An 18322-nucleotide genomic window follows, 5' to 3' on the forward strand; every position below is an offset into this window, starting at 1 on the left:
CTTTCCCCTGAGTTCCTGGGCAGTACAGGGGAAATCAGGTAGGTCACCCAGACACATTTCAGCCTGGGGGAGAAGTCATTCCTTCCCAGGAGCAGACACCTCAGCACAAGGGAGGCTTCCTCACGGCATGGCAGAGAGCATTGCTGAGGGAGTCTCTAAAGCAGAGCGGGCACAGTGACTTCCACATAACGCATTGCAAGAGCACTCAATCTGAAAGAGGAAATGAAAACGCAGTCTCACAAGCACTTCCTATGCGGATTTTGGTAAAAGTCTCACACATTATTTACTACACCTTCATGAGCTTAGGCTTTGGCTCCTCAGGAATCTAACATTGTGGGTGAGATACCCCTCAGCTTTGGTAGTGAAGGGGCACAAACTGAAGCCTGATAAAATAGAACCCAAAATCGAGCATAAGGCAGGCTCCTGATACATTGTGTGGGCAGAACTAGAGGCCTTCAGAAGGTGAGTCAAAGCCCTCCAGAGAAGCCTAAATGAAGGAACATGCTTGAAATGCCACCCCCTCCCTGTGGACTCTCTTGCGTCCTTCCTGAGTTACAAAGTTCAACTTTCAACTCAACTCAGCTCCTGAGCCCCTTCCCGTGCCATTCATTGCCTCTTCCTCTTCAGTGACAGGCTTGCCCTATGCTTCAGGGGCCACAGAGCAGCCCTCCAGCTACTCCTGCTCTGCAGGATTTGGCCCTGAGCTTCCCAGTTTCTGGGTGCAGTGCTGAGATAGGTACAAGGTGCAAAGCAACTCAGACCTGGTCATGCCTGAGCAGCACAGACCTCTCAGGACCAAAACAGAAAACCCTGAGTTGTGCAAACAATGATCAAACTTGGGTTTGGCACTTGGGTGCGGTCATCTCCATTCATCCAGCCTCTTTTCAAGACTGATGCAGCTCCATGCATTAAACCCATACACTTCTGAGGGAAGGCAGGCAGAGATTTCCCCACTTTCTGAGACCACAGCTTTCTGCTATCTCAACTACAGAGCTATTCTTTATTACTTTCATGTTTTCCCACTGTGTAGAGGTTACTAATTAGTTATTTCTCTGGGATAGTTCTCTTGAGATCAGGTTGTCAGCAACATGGGCTATGTGACAAAACTAACATTTACATACTGAATGTTTTCTTGGAATACACAAAATCTGGTGTCCTAACTTCCTTGCACAATTCCTCCTGTGACATCAGCATGGAACTGGTGGGCAATATACAGGAAGATCACTTCCTCCAGAGTGACATGAAAACCTACATCCCCTTTCTTGAAAGTGAAGCGCGCTTAGGAACTGCACTGAGGGTTACTTAACTCCCCCATCTCTCATTCTGAGAAAGCTAGCATAAAAGCAGTCACATCACATAATCATAGAATAATTAAGGACTGGAATGGACTTTAAAGGTCATCCAGTCCCAGCCTCCCAGGCCATGGACAGGGACGCCTCCCACTAGACCAGCTTGCCCCAGGCCTTATCCAACCTGGCTTTGAACAATGCCAGTCTTGGGGTGTCCAACAGCCTCCCTGGCAACCTGTTCCAGTGTCTAATAACTAATTCAATCTTCTTCCTCCATATCAGGTACTATTTCCAAAATACCCATCTGCCCTATTGAAGGAACAAGATTCTTTCTGTGTTTGCCTGGCTGTGGTTTTTTTTTTGTTGGCACTCTGGGAGGACATTTGCCACCTCATGGAGCAGACATGGAGCTTAGAGCAGACCTCTCTGACCGGCAGAAGCTGCTCCTGTCCCCCCTGCCTGATTTCCTTTTTGTTCTCAGATTTGCTCAGCTCTGATTTTGGTCTGCCTCAGAGGGTATGGTATATGCAATGCTGTGGAAGTAAATCTTGATACCAACTGTATTTAACCCTACAAGCCTTTCTCTTGTTCTAGATGATCATTATAAAAAAACCTAATTGCTGCTTATGTCTAGCACCAGAGATATAAACAACACACAAAATGTGTGCTTGTTTTAAAAGAGCCTAATTTTAAAATTTTTTTCTTAAATTTTCGAAGGGAGAACGTGCAGAACGTACAAACCCACGTCTATTTCTGTAAACTCTCCGACTTCTGCCATTTCTCTCTCCCGGGGGGACATTCACACTTCCTTCCCCCACCTGGATCTAATGCAAAACTAACTCCAGTGGCTTTGCTGTAAGCATGGAGGAGGCCCCGGTTGTTTTCTCTGCGAAACCACCCCTCACCTGGGGCTGCCCCGGCCCAGGCCTCAGAGCGGCCAATGCCCTCCGGCCCAGCAGAGGCCGGAGCCGGGTGCCAGCGCCGAGGGAAAGGCTGGCTCCTCCTTTGGCTCCGCCCGGGAGACGCCTGGCTGCGCCGGTCACAGCAGGGAGGTGGGGGAGGGAGCCTCTTCCCTCGGCAGCCCCGCTGCAGTCGCCCCGGGGCTCCCCCTTCCCTGCTCCCGCAGCCCCGGGCGGCGCCGGTGGCTCCGCGCCCCGGGCAGCGGCAGCTCCGGGCGGCTCCCGCCTCAGGGCCCGGGTGATCGCCAAGCACACACGGCCCGGCACCCACGGAGGGAGCAGACACCCTGATCCCTGGTCCCTGCTCCAGCCCCAGCCCCACACCCGCGGCCTTGCCATGCCCCGTTGGTGCTGCTGACTACTTTCGGCTTGTCAGGAAAGAAAACAAACCAGGCCTCTTGCCCCAGCTATGGGAGAGGCCACCGGGGCTCCCCTTGAGAAACAGCAGTCTGAAGGCAGCAGCTGGTTTTGTTTTGAATGTGCTTTTCCCACTTGTTCCTGCTTTGAAAGAGACAGGGATAGTTACACTGCTCAGTCTCAGGCTCTCTGCCCCACCAGCTAGTTTCTCCTTTCTAGTCCATAAACATGGAGATGTTACCCCAAAAGAAGACTCAGAACAGAAGCCTGACATAGGTGCCCTGACCCGCTCCCAAAGGGAAGCCCCCATGCCAGCCAGAGTGCATCATCCCTCCAAGGATCTTCTGCTGTCTACAGCATATCAAAGTAGCTACTTTACATGGCTACCGTGATAAATGCTCAAACCTGTCTATATGGCACTGCAAGACAGTAAAAGGAGATAATCTGGAAAGGCAAGGGTACACAGATGAAGAAGCCTACTTTTACTCTAATTTCGAGACAGGAATCCAAGGCAATGAGTTAGCTGACATGGAGCGAACACTATTATGGAGAGCTTGCACACATCAACTTCACAGGGCTGCCATTTCTCCATTTACAGACCAAACTGATTACATCTGTGGCTCTGGCAGAGGATTCCATTCCAAGATTTCCACTGCTTGCTCTCCTGGCCCGTGTGTGTATGAGTAGCCACAGATGTCTATGAAGGAGAGTGCTGTTTCTCAAGATAATACAAAAATAACACCGATCCATGCAGTTGCTTACCAATTAGTGGCAACTAATAAGAAGCCACTGCTAGCCCAGCCAGGCCCCAAGATGCAAAGTCAAGCAACAAGGGAACCTTCCCTATCATGGTATTCAAGAAGACTGTGCCACCTGTAATATCCACAGTGGCACAGAACTTCACCAAACAGCACAATGCCTTTATGTCAGTTTCCAAACAGACTGATCTGTCCAAGCATCCAGCCTACAAAAACTAACCCAGGGCAGCTGATGGAGAAACCCTGACACTACCATCTTCAAACCTGTGTGCAAAAATGAACTTGTCTCACCCATCTCTAGCCCAGAGCAGCAAGTATATTTTGAAAACCAACTCTACCCCACCCATCTGTAAAGAAGAAAAAAATTCACCAAAATAATACTCCAAATACAATATCTCCCTCTGAGGAAGCAATGAACAGCACGTGATGTGTAATAACATCCTTTAGCACCTGTCATACAGAGAAACAACTCTGCTCTGGTAGGGGCACAGTAAGAACTGCTGCCACCATCACTCTATGCCATTGGCAAGGGCACCACCTATTGTCAGGCTACCTGACATGTTCCACCAGCAGACACATTTAATTATGCTTTAATAATTTGACAAACTGTTTGTCTCTAGCAATATTTTTATTTTACCACAGTACAGTTTTCAGTCCTAAAGTTCAAATCATTTTCCTAAGTAAGAACAGACTACAATACCCTATTACTCTTATTAAATAGGGAGACAGACTCTCAGAAGTGCACAGGGTTGCTTTGGAAGAACAAACTCCGATCTGGAAGCAGAGAGGTGCTCAAGACTATCCCAGCATGCAGGAAGAAAAGGGCATGAACTGAAACAGAAACTGGTGAGTCAGGATGAAATGTTTAAGCAAGGTTAGGAGTTAAGCTGCCTCAAGACAGAAGGCAAGTCCAGCAGCAGTACCTCCACTTTAAATCATCAATTTGAGAGACTAATGCCCAAGCTGGACCTTCAGCCACACTGCCAGAGCAGGGAGTCCTGTAAGTAAAGAGTACACAACCAATGAGATATTTACCAATGTTGTAGTCTAATAACTGTGGCTCAGGATCAGCCACGTCACATTTAAACCAGCATCTGTCAAGCTTCCACGTCTCCCCAAAACCTGTTTTCCCTGCTCTCTTGAACAGCTTATGAGTTAGGGCTTTGCTGTGGAAATGCACAAGCCTGACTTGTTTTTGCAGTCAACCAAGCTGCAAGGCAATGAAGCCACAGGAGTGATTCTGCAGGAGTCATCTGGGGTCACAGCAAGTTGTCTTCAAACTGAGCTAATAAAACAGGTTAGACTCCAGTCAGCACTTTGGTGTCATTCCACATTTCCAGGACAATACACAGGACAATACCTGCACCTGACCAGAACGGGGCAGGCTTGGGAAAAGCCAGGCTTACTAGCTCTGTATCCACCACGGTACAGTGCTGGGCTCCCTCAGGATCTGGCCTCTCACTGCCCCTGACCTGCGGGCTCCTGCTAAATGAGGTCTCTGCAGAACACTTCCCTCTCCCAAAGCCCCACTGCTGCAGTAGTCAGACCACCCCTCCCCTTGGTGTACACTGCTGTCCTCTCACTCTCCCATGAGTAAGCCAGCCTGCAATAGCATCTCTTCAGCTACTTCAGGTCAAAAAGAAATCTGAAACCATGACCCTCGTTCTCAGTAATTTGAGCATTCAGCTCGCACTCACAGCACTGAAATTCAGGCCACAAATCTGTTCCTTTTATGCCTGCAGATGGTTGCTTCATCTCCCTACAGATGGTATCCTGAAGCCAAGCAAGTGGCTTTCATGCAGAACTCCAAGATTACTATTTGAAAAAATTTGATACAAGCTGCAACATAGTTTTCCAAGGAAAGACAGAAGGCTATACTTGTGACAAAAATCCTTTATTAAACTATATTCTGTAAATTCCATTTCATATTAGAAATTTTAAATGCAAATTACAAAACTATTTCAGTAAAAAACAAAATTATAGTTAACAGCAAAAGTACAAGTTTATACAAATAAAAAAATCATTTTTTGTTTTAATTTAAAAATAGAAATTTGTATCTTCCAATGTACTGGTCCTAACAGCTTTTACAACTGGTAGCTGCAATACTAGGTGTTTTCACATGCGTATTCACATCTACTCATTTAATTCTCTGCAAAGGTTATTTAGCTGAAATAGCATGAACAGTTGGGCTTTGGTTAGGTTTTGAGGGGGATGTACCACATGATATTAAAAGCAAAAGCCAAAGTCATGAAGTATTGTCAAGGTATCCTGAAATATTTTTGCCCTACTACTTTCACAATCAACTGAAATGGTTTTCAACAGTCACATTACTTTAGACAACTTTATTCATTGCATCTCTGGCCTTTTTTTTTTACTTTAAGATCACTCATCAATGTTAGCACAAGTATTAATTTTGTATATTAAGAAATGGTAATTTTCCTAAATTAAAACTTGGGATAACTATTAAAATGTTTTGTAAAAGAAGACACAGAAAGTCACATATTAAAGGCTACCATTCATCACCATCACATGCTGTTGAAGAATAGAATAGAAAGTGCTACACAAACAGTTGTACATTATTTCAGAGTGCTGGTGGCAATACTGCTATTTTAAGATGATACAGAATTTACACAATATCTCAGGTTTCTCATGGATTCTCACTGCAAGAGACATCAGAATCGTTGGAACTTCTAAAATATAACCTACTTTGAAATACCATTTTGAAATAATTATATTTCAAGAATTCATCCCAGAATACATTATAAAATCATTCAGAGAAATACAAGAACTTCAGTGTTGTTTTTCTGGAATATTGGCAAGTAGCTGAAGGCATGGAGATCCTTACTGATAGAACTCTACTTACTTTTACTCCGTGCACTGATCTTCAGACCTATTCTCTATCCAGCTCAGCACAGCTTTTGAGCAAGTGCTTGAGATCCTTCAAAAGATCATTAAATTTTCTCTGAGTCAGAACTGCAATGCCTCATTTTGAGCTGCTGAAGCTGATAGAGGCAAGATTGGTTCTGCCAGTGTTATGATTTTAAGCCATCATCTCCATCAAAGTTCAGCTGATGGTCAAACAAGCTAGGTGAATGACCAATCTACCCCAGGCAGGGCATTCAGAGTATGGTCGTGGACCTCGACCTGTACCCAATGAAAGCCAGTGAAGAGAGGAAGAGAGAAGAGCACTCAAAATTGCTCTTGAGCTCTGTATTTCTCTGCTGATTTTGACAGACTGAAGAAAAATTCTCCTAGCACTGGGTAGAGCTGATTTTACCCTGAACATTTTTAATGTATTTATCCAAATAGGACTAAAGGATGAAAAAATAGTCTGAAAGGACACTGAAGCTCACCAGGAACAATACCTTTCTTGAAAGTCTTAGCCCACTCCCAGAGACTGTTTATGCACTTTTAATTCTTTAATCTCTTTTGTCCCCTTAAGCTAGCACTTTTTGCGTGCAGTGGTAATTTTGAAAGAGGCTCAGGAAGTAGCAACTTCAAAAATATTCCTGAGCATGTTGGTCAGAGTATGTTCTGGGGAAGTGAGAGTCAAGTGCAATCATTATCATCCACTTGTTAAGCCAGAAGAAGGCAAAAAGCTGTGTTTCTCATCTCCAGGGTAAAGTTGTCAACTAGATTATGATGAACAGATGGGCAAGACGACAACTTTTTCTGCTTGTCTTTTGAACTAAAATCTAAGCTGTCTTTGTCCATGTCAGGAATGGTGTGAATATGCTGAGTGAATCAGGCTGCCTCCCAAAACAACCAGAAGTGTTGGCACTTCCTTGTTTACAGGCACATCTCTGTAGGGTTTGGGCACCCAAGCAGCTCAATACACAGCAGCCACCCAGGCTAACCAACAGGGACTGTACTGCAAAGAGCTGTCCCAGAGAGCTGCAACTCCATTTGGTATAAACAGCAGCACTAAGGAAAACCTGTTCAGGAACAGAAGGAAGTCCCTTGGTCCAAAACAAAGATTCTGCTGAGATAATTCTAGCATTTGCAACTCTGTACAGCTGATAGTCTGAACTGCTGTCTTGAGGCCAAGTGCCTAAACAGCATCTCAGTCCATTTTAGGCACTATCACAGAGGATGGAGTGTGGACTTCACACAGGACATCATGCAATGGCAGAAAAAGCTTTGTTAGTGCTGTACAGGGACCACAGATCTTTTGTACTTCACTCACTGATTCCCAGAGCAGGGCAGAGAGAAGGAAACAGAGAAAGGACATAATTCAGATGAACTAAGTACCCACAAAAAATATAAAACTTATTATGGCAGTCTATTATTATAGAAAGAGTCCCTTTGATTAAGTATTACTCAAGCTATTCTTCCACTTGAAATCACCAGGAAAAGATAACTGTATCTGTTGAAGCACGACAAACTCATTTTTAAGTCTACCATGCATCATAGTCACTGTGTATGTATTAAATACAGATATATTCAGGAAACATCATGTCTTTCAGCCTGTCAGCAACTTACACAGACACATTTTCAAGTGAAACCTATTTCTGTGGACAGCTTTTCTCACAGAAGTTCTTTGTTTATTAGTACTCATGTATGCAAATTGCAGAACTTACACACACATATGGATTCGTATACAAACTCTACGTGCATGTAGTTCCTTGATAAAATTTACTGCAAAGTGGTTAAAAATTTAAAAATTCCTCACATTAATCCTTAATCTATTAATATTATTCCTAATACACAACTCACACCTGTTCTGAAAAAGACGTACAACAAAAATTCATATGCCCTTCAGGAGACAAAGATATAAATAAAAATAGCGATGTATTCTACAAAATATTTCTATTTAAAAAGTGTTCTGATTGCTTACTGGAAACACTTGCATAAGTGGAGACGTTTATATTTCATTTTTGAAGGGTTTTGCTAGGGGTCTTTTTATGTTGTTTTGGTTTTTACACAGATATTTCTAGATGCAACGCCATCAAAATCAGAGTAACTTTTGTACTCCCAGATTTTCCAGTTAGGCAATTACTTCTGCAATATTAGTATTCACTTTGATGTTAAAAATACATTTTAAATGTCTCATTATCATGTTTTCTAAAAGGAAATCACCAAACAATACACAGAGAATGAAGACATCATTATTAGACACTTATAAAGTAAAACAGTACTGCATTTGCTGAATTTAAAAAGCCACAAAGAAAGAAACCATTTTAATCCAGTAGGTGGATCTCCAAAAGAGACTGAATAATAGCATTGTGGTTTTCCTTTAAGAGATCACACTAAATCTGCCAAATTACCAAACACACAGCTGGCCTTAATGCACAGGCCTTATATGCAACCTCCTTCAGTATTTGGAGAAGTTTTGAGTGAAGTAAGGATAATAGAACTCAACATAACCACTAAAAAGACACAAGATTTTTAAAGAAACCTGGAAATACTCAGCACTCAGATGTAACTGGATTTGCTATTCTGAAGGGTTTAGCACAAAGTTCTGAATTACAAAATAACTTTGTATAAGATAATATGTTTTAGAAGTACAGAAGCCACAGCAATCAAGACGTGCAAGGGTCAAAAGGCAGATTAGGTATGCTAAGAAGATAGTTATATTAAAAATTGTACCTTAACTTCTGTTAAAAACATCATATATTTCTCAGCAAAATTCTTAATCTGCATTTCTGAGACCTCAAATCCTTTTAAGTATCTTCCTTTTGCAGGTTCAAAAAAAGTTCTATTCCACAGAAAAAAATTATTGGAAACATACTGACAAATCCACTTACTGTAAATTGAGACCAGTTTAATAAAATATCATCCTTTAAAACAGACTGAAAAATACCAGTGCAGTTGTTCAAAACATGGGGTTTTTTTCTGTTACCCAGCGGTCATCTGACACCTCAGTTTCTATATTCCTCTTTCCACAACTCCTCAATTCAGCATGACTTTCAGGCAGCCTGGTTTTATTTCTGTGAACCTATGAAACAAGAAAAAAAGAAGCTTCAACATGTAAACTATATGCAATGCCATCACCTTCAATTCTCATCAAACATATGGAAAGTGCTAAGGCCCTCAGTCAAGTATATGTGCATGTGAGAGTCAGGAAATCAGCATTATGTGATCAGCAGATGTGACACTGAAGAAGGATTTTTCAGTGTCTGGAGATATGAAGACCTGGAAAAAGCAGAAACAAGGTGAAGATCTGAGCAAAGAAAAAGCTGCCCAATATTGCTGGTTATATTAATTCTGTTCCTCTATTCCTGTTCCCCTTTCATTCCCTCTTCTTTTGAAACAGATTTTCATCCTTCTATTTTGTAGAAGCCAAGAAAGAAATGGGAAGTCATTGCTGGTTTTGAATCTCACCTTCCTACACTGCTCTATATAAAAATCAGCCAACACATTGGTGCCAGCCCAGACTTACTAAATTGCTATCCCTCATAAACTGAACACAAATGCAAGTATTGCAACAAATAAAAAGCAGAATTAACAACTTTTCACAGTAAAACTAGCAATCTTGAATGGAAATATGGAATTAAACTATCTCAGAGGAAAGGAATTAACATTTAACAGGTACTACACAACTGCATCAGATTTATGAATCAACTGAGTTAATTTAATCTGAAACAGCAGACCTGCCCTAATTTGTGCAGTAGTTTACCAGCATTCTAAAACTAAACTTCAATTTTCAGTTATTTAAATGTGGTTCAAGAAAAAAAAAATTATCAGTAACAAAAATCTAAACTCACCTGAAGTTGTGGCTTGTGAGGTATCGGATAGCTGCTGGTCTGATGCGAGCAACTCCTCCCTGACTATGGCTTCCTCTTCCCGTGATAACACTGAGATATGGTTTACCACCACTCTGCTGGTACTCTGCAACAGCAGGAATTGCAACAGTTAAAGTTCTCCTCAGCAGAGACTTGGCATGCAGCGTAAGCCTTCCATGCATTCCTCTGAAAACTCTCACTACTCATTTGGAGCTTTGTTTTCCCATGATGATATGCATGTTTTAGATACAAATAGCAATTTTCCCCCATTTTGAAAAAGTCAAACTTTTGAAATCTAGATTGCTTGCAAAATGCATATGGTAATCATCGCAAAATCCCTCCAATTTCATAGAAGCTTTACCGTTTCTGTCATCTAATATTCAACTAGAATTTACATTCTGTGATATAAATTTAAATCACAAAATTAAAAGAGGTGGGTGTCATTCACTGAATTTTTAAGTGGTGCTTCTGTATTGTTTCATGTTTTATCTTAATGTGAATAAAGAAATAACATTTTATTGAATAAAGAAATTAAGAAGAAAGAAAATATAAATCCAGCTTTTGACACTTATGCCACATTATTTGGACTATCTTCTGTTATGTTGGAGATGAAATTCAACAGATCAACACATTCCATGAGTTTTATTAGGGCACTTAGCCATGATAACAAAAGAAATTGCTCTCTTCCCAGAGATAACAGCAACCTAAATTGATGAAGAGTTTGAAAAAGAGGGAAAAAAATGAAACTGGATTCTCACAACTACATTTGCCAGTTTGGAATTATCAGTTCACATGACATGACGTGTTTTTTCAACTACTCTCCCCCACACAGTAACTTTATTTAGGTTTTATATTTATTTACTGTTAATTCTGGCAGCAAAAGAAAGTTCCCAGTATTGATCCTTTTCCTATGTACATACAGTGAAATTCTTTTTTTTTTTTTTTTCAGATTTAGCTAAATAGACTGAACAGAGAGCCCCTACTATCGATTTCAGCATTGCTGATTCAAGTACAGTTCTGGAAATTCAGTTCTAAAAAGCATTAGGTTACAGTTTAAATTGCACAAATGTCATTGCAGGAATTGCACCAGATAATGGAATTTAATTATCTCTGGTGCATATTGAAAGACAAGGGTTATCTAAAGCCCCACTGAACACTTTTATTTATACTCTGTGGAGTACCTGCTTCAAAAAATCTGATTTTTGTGGCAGTACCTTGTGTAAGAAATATTTGTTACAGATGCATTCCCAGTGTGCTTAAATTTAGAGGGTAAACTGGTAATGCAGAAAATGGATCTTTTTACAGCATGGACACTCATGAAGTACTTGAACTCTCCACTAGGAGAAAAAATGAGCTCTCAAGCAAAACTGCATAAAATGACATTTCTGGAAGCAGCAGCATTCTGATCTCAAGTGATGCTGCCACCAAACTGATACAGAAGTTTCTGAAAGGTAGCTCAAATCTCACACTTTCATGTAGAAGTTGAAGACAGTATCATCACTGTTGTTACAATTCCAACACAGTAATTTTTCTTTTAAGATTATAAAAGCAACATAGTTGTGACAAAGCAATGCAATGGGGACACATATGGTTGCATCATCATCTCAGTAAAAAATGTCATGAAGGACAGACCAAGTATTCAATAATAGTAATAAAAAGGGATAAAACACAAGGAAGAAGATTTACAAAGAAGCAGGGGGAGGGGGGTGAGACAGAAAGCAACAAAAATCATTGTCATGTTAAAAAAAACAATTCCACTGGGGTACTTTGAAAACAAGACAACACAAAGCCTAGTTGTTTTTAACATACATGTTATTAAAGCACATTCATTCCCTCTAATATTGCCATGTATCATGATTTCTTCTCATCATGAGAATCATTTTTAGGGGTAAGAATTATTGCCTAAACCCTACCTTCACTTTTTTCCTGGAGTACTCTGGACAATTGATTCACAGCTTCATCCACATGGAGACCATGCAAATCCAACACATTCATAGGCAGCAAGGAAGTATTTACTCTCTCAAAGATTTGCACAGCAGCAGCATGGTTAGCTTCTTTCATCTTCTGCTCATGAAGGCGACCCTTTATTCACAAGCACAGTGACTATTACACACCAAGAAATAATTTTAGCTCCACACTGCTCAGTGGTTTCAAAATGACAGCACTGGCAGGGTGCTTTAGTTCAAGTTTGAACTAGTAAAATTTATAACTCTAGCAGAACTTCTGCAAGATGTTCAGTGAGACCTACTCACAAGAAGATTTCATTAAATCTGTGAGAAACTACTCAAAGCTGGCACAAAGAAGATATTATAAAAGGAGGAAATAAAGGCAGAAAAGGCACAAAATCATAAGGTCTGTACATAAGCTAACAAATTACAGTCCATAATGAGTTGCAAATTTATTTTCCTAACAATAGATTTTTTATTTCCTGCGAGTATTTTGCTGAAATTATGATGAAACAGTGTCAGAGAAACTGCCCAACAGATTAGGAAAAGCCTGCTGACTGTTGTATTTGAGGTTAATTCTTCCGAATGCATTCCCAAAATTTCAGACAAGCCAAAGGTAAAAAAAAACTATCATCTCTCCCAATACTTTTTGACATATCAGTAAGTCTCTTCTGGAATGAGGGCAAGGAGCAGTACAGTTAGTCACCTTACTACAGAGTGAACAAGTACCAACTCCTTCCCATGAACCTTGCAATGGTAGTATCTGAGAGATCAAAGCATCAAATTATGTCCTTGAAGATCTGTAGGCACAGTCTTAAAAGGAATGGAAGGAACTCCAGGTATTGGACTGACAAAGGCTCAAGAGAACAAAAGTGAAAACCTGTCTTACACTTTCTTAAAATGGATCACCCGAAGTGTGTTAGTGTCAGACCCAAGACAGCAGCTCTGTAACCCACTTGCAAAGGATTCCCAAGAAAAGGCCACCAAGAATAAAGTATTTTTTATTAATAAAGGTAGATTAGTTTCCCTTTTTATTACCTGAAGGAAAGTATATAATAAATAAATTTCAATTGATTTACAATAGATTGTATTTGTTCTTATGGATAAGAACCAAACTAAGGACTTGAAATTACATTTCTATTTAAAATCCTGCACATCTTTGTCTCAAAACTTTAAGAATATATGAAAAGGATAAAACACATAAAAACCATAAAAAGTTCATTATAAAAATTGATAATCTGTACTTCCTACATGCACAGTAACAATCTAAACATTTAGAGTTACACCACTTGCATGAAAGCTTTTTGAATAAGCAAATTCAAGTGATTTATTATTACATTTTTGTTCTGTCATAATACAATTCAAAGTTTAGAATTAAATGCTTCTATACTGTGAATTCTTATTGAATTTTTATATACAATTAGATCAGGGGAAAACTACAGCCTTTGAAGATACTTGTAACAGATTTTTTAAGCATGATGTCAAGGGACATGGTTAGTACCTGTGAAGGAACTAAGCCAATGTAGAGGAAATTTGATTACAAGAAGTGATGAGACTTAAAAGCAAGAGTAGGATCAACAGCACTGATCAGCAGTACTCAAACTGGTACATACTAATAATGTGCCTGAATCAAGACCAAAGAGCTTGTGCTCCAAGGCCAGAGCATGCAAGACTGATCAGCAGCAGATCTACAGTCCATAACCAGATGTATCATGAAAAGCATGACATACACACCTCATTTATCCCAACCCAAGACAGACTGTAGCCATAAAGACAGTCAGAATGAAGAAGCGAAGACAGCAGGCAGCAATCTTGCCCAAGATTTATGGAGGATGAAGCAAACAAGATTCTGTGGCAAAAGATGACATCTTAACACCTGTCTGACTCCTATAAAGTACAGAAGATGTGTCTAAGAACAGTTCAGCACCAACATATACAGAGGATTCAAAGAAATTAGGTTTGTTGCAGTCCATGTCACACTCCAGTGAACCCAGCCAGATCACTTGGACACAAATCTTGGTGTTTAAAAGGACATGATGGGATGTGAAAGAGATCTAAGACAAAGGAGCATGTGTGACTAAGCACTAGATATCACCTTTCATGAGGTCTCACACTAGATTTGGTAACATTAGCTTCCTGTGCCAGTATCATTACTAGTGGAAGCAAATTTACTTGTGATTGTCAATATAATACACAAGGAACAGTGACCAAATTCATCAACTCTAGCAGGCATGATGTTTTCCTTATCACTTCCAATTCAGGGTTTAAATACCTCCCTAAGTTCAGACAAAAAGCACAATATTTTTGTTTACCTGATGTGCATAAAATGCCGCCACAGGCTTCATACCCATGCGATAGGCCTCTCCAGCCTTTTTCAAACATTCCTGTCTCTTTTGCTGGTGACAAAAAGCTTCTGCTCTTAAATCATCATACTGTGGATACTCAAAGTCTTGAAACATTTCACATAAAGGATCATCCTCTTCCTTACTTTTTTTTGCCTGTAGGAATTCATATTGTTGAAGTTACAGGTGCATTGTAGGGTGTTTTCATTAGCATCGTTTTGGCTATGTTTATAACTACGGTTAAAAAAATATAAATACCTTCTTCTCACGGTTCTTTGCAGCACTGTAGGAAGAAACAATTTCATTTTGCTGAGCAGTTTCTTGAGCTATAACTGTTTGTACAGGATCTGCCTCCAGAACACAGTTCAGAAACTGTTCAGTTTGTTCTAAAGAGTAGCTGTAAAGGATAAATGAAGTCCGTGACTTTACAAATATCTATTAATAGCTGCTATAGTTATCTAAATTCATTATAACAAACATTGATATTGTTACAGAACTAGATTACAATGAAAATAAACACTGGAATGGAATATTCCAGCTTATTAAAGAAAGGCTTGCAAACTCCTTGTAGGCCATTACTGGCATCAACACACATGCAGTCTTGGTTGACTGAAACATAACTGAGGGGCACTTGAACATTAAAAGGAAAATTACATAACTGAAATAAATTGCATCCTACCCTAATCAAAGAGATATTAATAAATGCTGCTCTTTGGGCTGAGTAAGATAGTTCATCTTAAATCTTCTCTGGTCAGGGTTAGATAGTTCAAACTAATTTAAAACTAGCTCAGTTTTCTGAAACCCTAATGAGGGAAAATCCTTGTATTTTTAGTCAAACTTTGTTATCAAATGTAATTAAGTAAGACATCAGTTGCCAACACTTTCTAATAAGCCATTTTTCTTCTTTATTCTTGCTCTTTAGTAAGCTAACAAGAACAGACTGATCAAAAGTAAAGACAGATTTTGGGAAAGACAACATTATGAGGACAATTTTGAATGTGAAAAATGAGATGGTGAAATGTTTGAATTATAAAAATGGATGAAGGATATATTTTAAACAGGAAAGATTTTTATAACAACCTGGACAAGCAGCATGACTGACAAGTAGGTATGCAAACCATATGTACAGACAGACATTCAAATGGCCAAGGATGAAAAAAGATGTTTCTCTTGAAAAAAAAGTTCCCTTCACAGAAACTTGGATTTAAGAACGTAGACATATATCCCAGAAACATAATGCAGAAGAGAGAAAGAGAATGTCAACAGGAAGGCATAGAGAGATGGTTCATTCCCTCAGAGCAGCTGCAGTAACCAGGAAAGTACTCACAGGTAACACCAGGTGATGGTTGTGTTTTCCTCTTGGGCAGCTGCCATTTCCTGCAATCCTACTATTATCACACCCACTCATTTCTCCCACTAGATTTAAAGCCCAGCTCTCAAGAAAATATGCAGTTCCACTGACAGTCAAGCAGTGGTCAACAGCAAGAGACATTCTACTCCCAGTGAAAGAAACTGTCTATTCTGCCCTAAAAAGAAATGTGTCTAAACTGAGTTTTATACCCTTTTTGCCTTTAAACCAACTAGCTTTTATTTAGAGTAACAAAAAGTACTACTTTGCAAAAAGCCATTCTTTAGTAGCATCATAACTCTCAATATTTATGACTGTAACTGAGTACCATTTTTACAAAGAAGTAATAGGATTTCTTACTTGTTGTCCCTGAAGACATCCATTAAGAAATTTTGATTAATAGTTGGAAACATCTCAAAAAGCTGCTTCTCCTTTAGTTTAGCAGCACAGTCTTTTCTGGCTGTAGAAGGAACACGATTCTACCCAAAAGACAAAAGAAATATATTAAAAGTTCTTCATTAGAAAAAAGTACAGTAAAGGTGGAGCCAATCCAACTTTGCCATTATTTGTTACAATTTAAAAAGCATCTACTCAGTTGGTATGCACCCACAGCAATGACAATGTGCCATACCAGCCTGCCACACTGATCAGCATAAAGTAAGGACAGGTGAGTTGTATCATACACCACTGCAGTACTCTGCAGTCTTTTGAAGTAATGCAGCTGGAGGTCCCCCATAATTTGGATGAAGTAAAATGAGGATTTTTAGGAGGGATTTAGGTTTTGGAATTTATTCCCTGCCAGTCCATTAAGTCCAGTGCTAAGCTTGTGCAAAGTCCACCTCTTTTCTCTGTACTGAGGGCCTGGGATTGAAACAATACCTTATTGTTAAGCAGCATAAACAATTTTGGTTTGATGTATCTGAAGCTGTGTCTATAATAAATATTCCTACTTGTCATCTAATTATAACCTAGAATCAATTGGACTGATCGTTCCAATATTCAGATTTTTTTAAAAAAAGAAAAAAAGTGATCAAAATAAAGCCAAAAGCCAAGCTCCGTGAATTCAAACTGAAAGTAAAGCTGTGAACGTGACATTTGTTGTTATCAGGAGGGCACATACATGCAGTTCAAAGAAAGAATCCACAAGCCATTTTCCAAGTACAGGCTAATTCATACAACTTCCTACACCAGTTCAGAGCTCCTCTACTTTAGGACAGCTGCTTATCAGAGACCATTACAAATAAGAACACCTGTTCTGAACATCAGTGGGGCAGTAGAGAGCAGTATCAGGCACAAGCCAAACAGGCAAGGTACAGGAATTCTGTGTGGAAAACAAAGAGCTAGTAAAAATCTATTAAAGAGTTACTTTACAAGTGGGTACAGAAACTTGTTGGAGATTAACCTCAATTACTTATTTTAATGTCTCATCTGTTAGGATGATTACTGTGGGTTCTCCTAACTAACAAAAAACCCCCAACATTACAGCCAATTCAGTACACTTCTAAACAAGGCATGGAGCCAACTAAGAACTTTTTTTTGATATTGCTGTCACAATGAAAAGCATGGAAGATCATAATGATCTTTGGTTTTAGCTGAGCAACCAAAAAACAATTCAACCAAACACAAATGCTAGCCTGGATATGTAGCATGATCTGTTTGTGAAACAACCAAAATATTATATTCTAAATGAGACTGTATTTTTCAAACAGAACCATCTATCTCAAGCAAACTCCTGTATCACAGTTATCAACAATACGAATTGGCATGCATTTGTCTCATAAATCCAAGCTGTAATCAGCAGCACAGGGATGAGTCACCAAATAAGACATACTCTATTTCACTGTAAGTAATTAATCTAAACCACATTAAAAAAATGGTGCTATCCATACCAGGTCCTCTCTCTCCTGCATTGCTATTTCTTCAGAAATTATTTGTCTGAGAGAAACTTTCTGAATCTGAGCATTCCAGTGATCCATAAATGGAAAAACATCTGATGTTGCTGGGGTTTTTGTCTGTATATCATTAGATGTGTCTGCAGCCAAGCTCGATTTCTTCTTCTGTATTTTGCTGTCTGCATTCTGAGATAACAGCACTTCTGAGTCATCTGTATCTATCTGCTGAAACACTGTAGGACATTCAGAAGCAATAAAAGTAGGGTGACAAAACACATTAGGTTATATATACATGCAAAGCCAAAATAATTAAGACAAGTTTTTCAACCTATACAGTTTGAGCTTTGTTAAAACAAGATTATTAATGCTAAAACAAAAACCAACAAATTGCTTTCACCTTCTCCACTTCCATTTTCAAAAGACTGATCATCTTTATCTATTTCATGAAACAAAAGAAAACCATCAGACTTCCTCACCAAATTTTCAAGTGCTAAGACATATCTTACAGCTGTAAATCACCTTGCACATACATTAAGTGGGGGCTTGTTTGCTTTTATAAATGAATCACTGACTCCTATGTTTACCTGCCTTTCTTCTAGAACTTAAGGACAGATGCTTAACAATCTCATTTTCCACTTCTACAAGTTAATGGCAACAGCATTGTTTGGTCACTAGTTTGCACCCACACTGCAGTCCAAGTCTGCAG

At 39.6% G+C, this 18322-nt stretch overlaps 1 protein-coding gene across 1 annotated transcript in view; it reads right to left on the bottom strand.

The window, feature by feature from the left end:
* Positions 1-5241: 5241 nt before the first annotated feature.
* The window catches only part of N4BP2 (NEDD4 binding protein 2), a 35660-nt gene continuing 22579 nt past the window's right edge, over positions 5242-18322 (bottom strand). Inside the window, exons 13-19 of the mRNA XM_036382101.1 lie at positions 17614-17849; positions 16085-16203; positions 14635-14773; positions 14347-14532; positions 12002-12170; positions 10071-10194; positions 5242-9301 (exon numbers count right to left, since the gene is read on the bottom strand). Coding sequence (XP_036237994.1) covers positions 9256-9301; positions 10071-10194; positions 12002-12170; positions 14347-14532; positions 14635-14773; positions 16085-16203; positions 17614-17849 — 1019 coding nt within the window. The 3' untranslated portion in view covers positions 5242-9255. The remainder of the gene's footprint in view (positions 9302-10070; positions 10195-12001; positions 12171-14346; positions 14533-14634; positions 14774-16084; positions 16204-17613; positions 17850-18322) is intronic.

The sequence above is a fragment of the Molothrus ater genome, chromosome 4 (genome assembly GCF_012460135.2).
Source record: "Molothrus ater isolate BHLD 08-10-18 breed brown headed cowbird chromosome 4, BPBGC_Mater_1.1, whole genome shotgun sequence".
Taxonomy (NCBI): Eukaryota; Metazoa; Chordata; class Aves; order Passeriformes; family Icteridae; genus Molothrus; species Molothrus ater.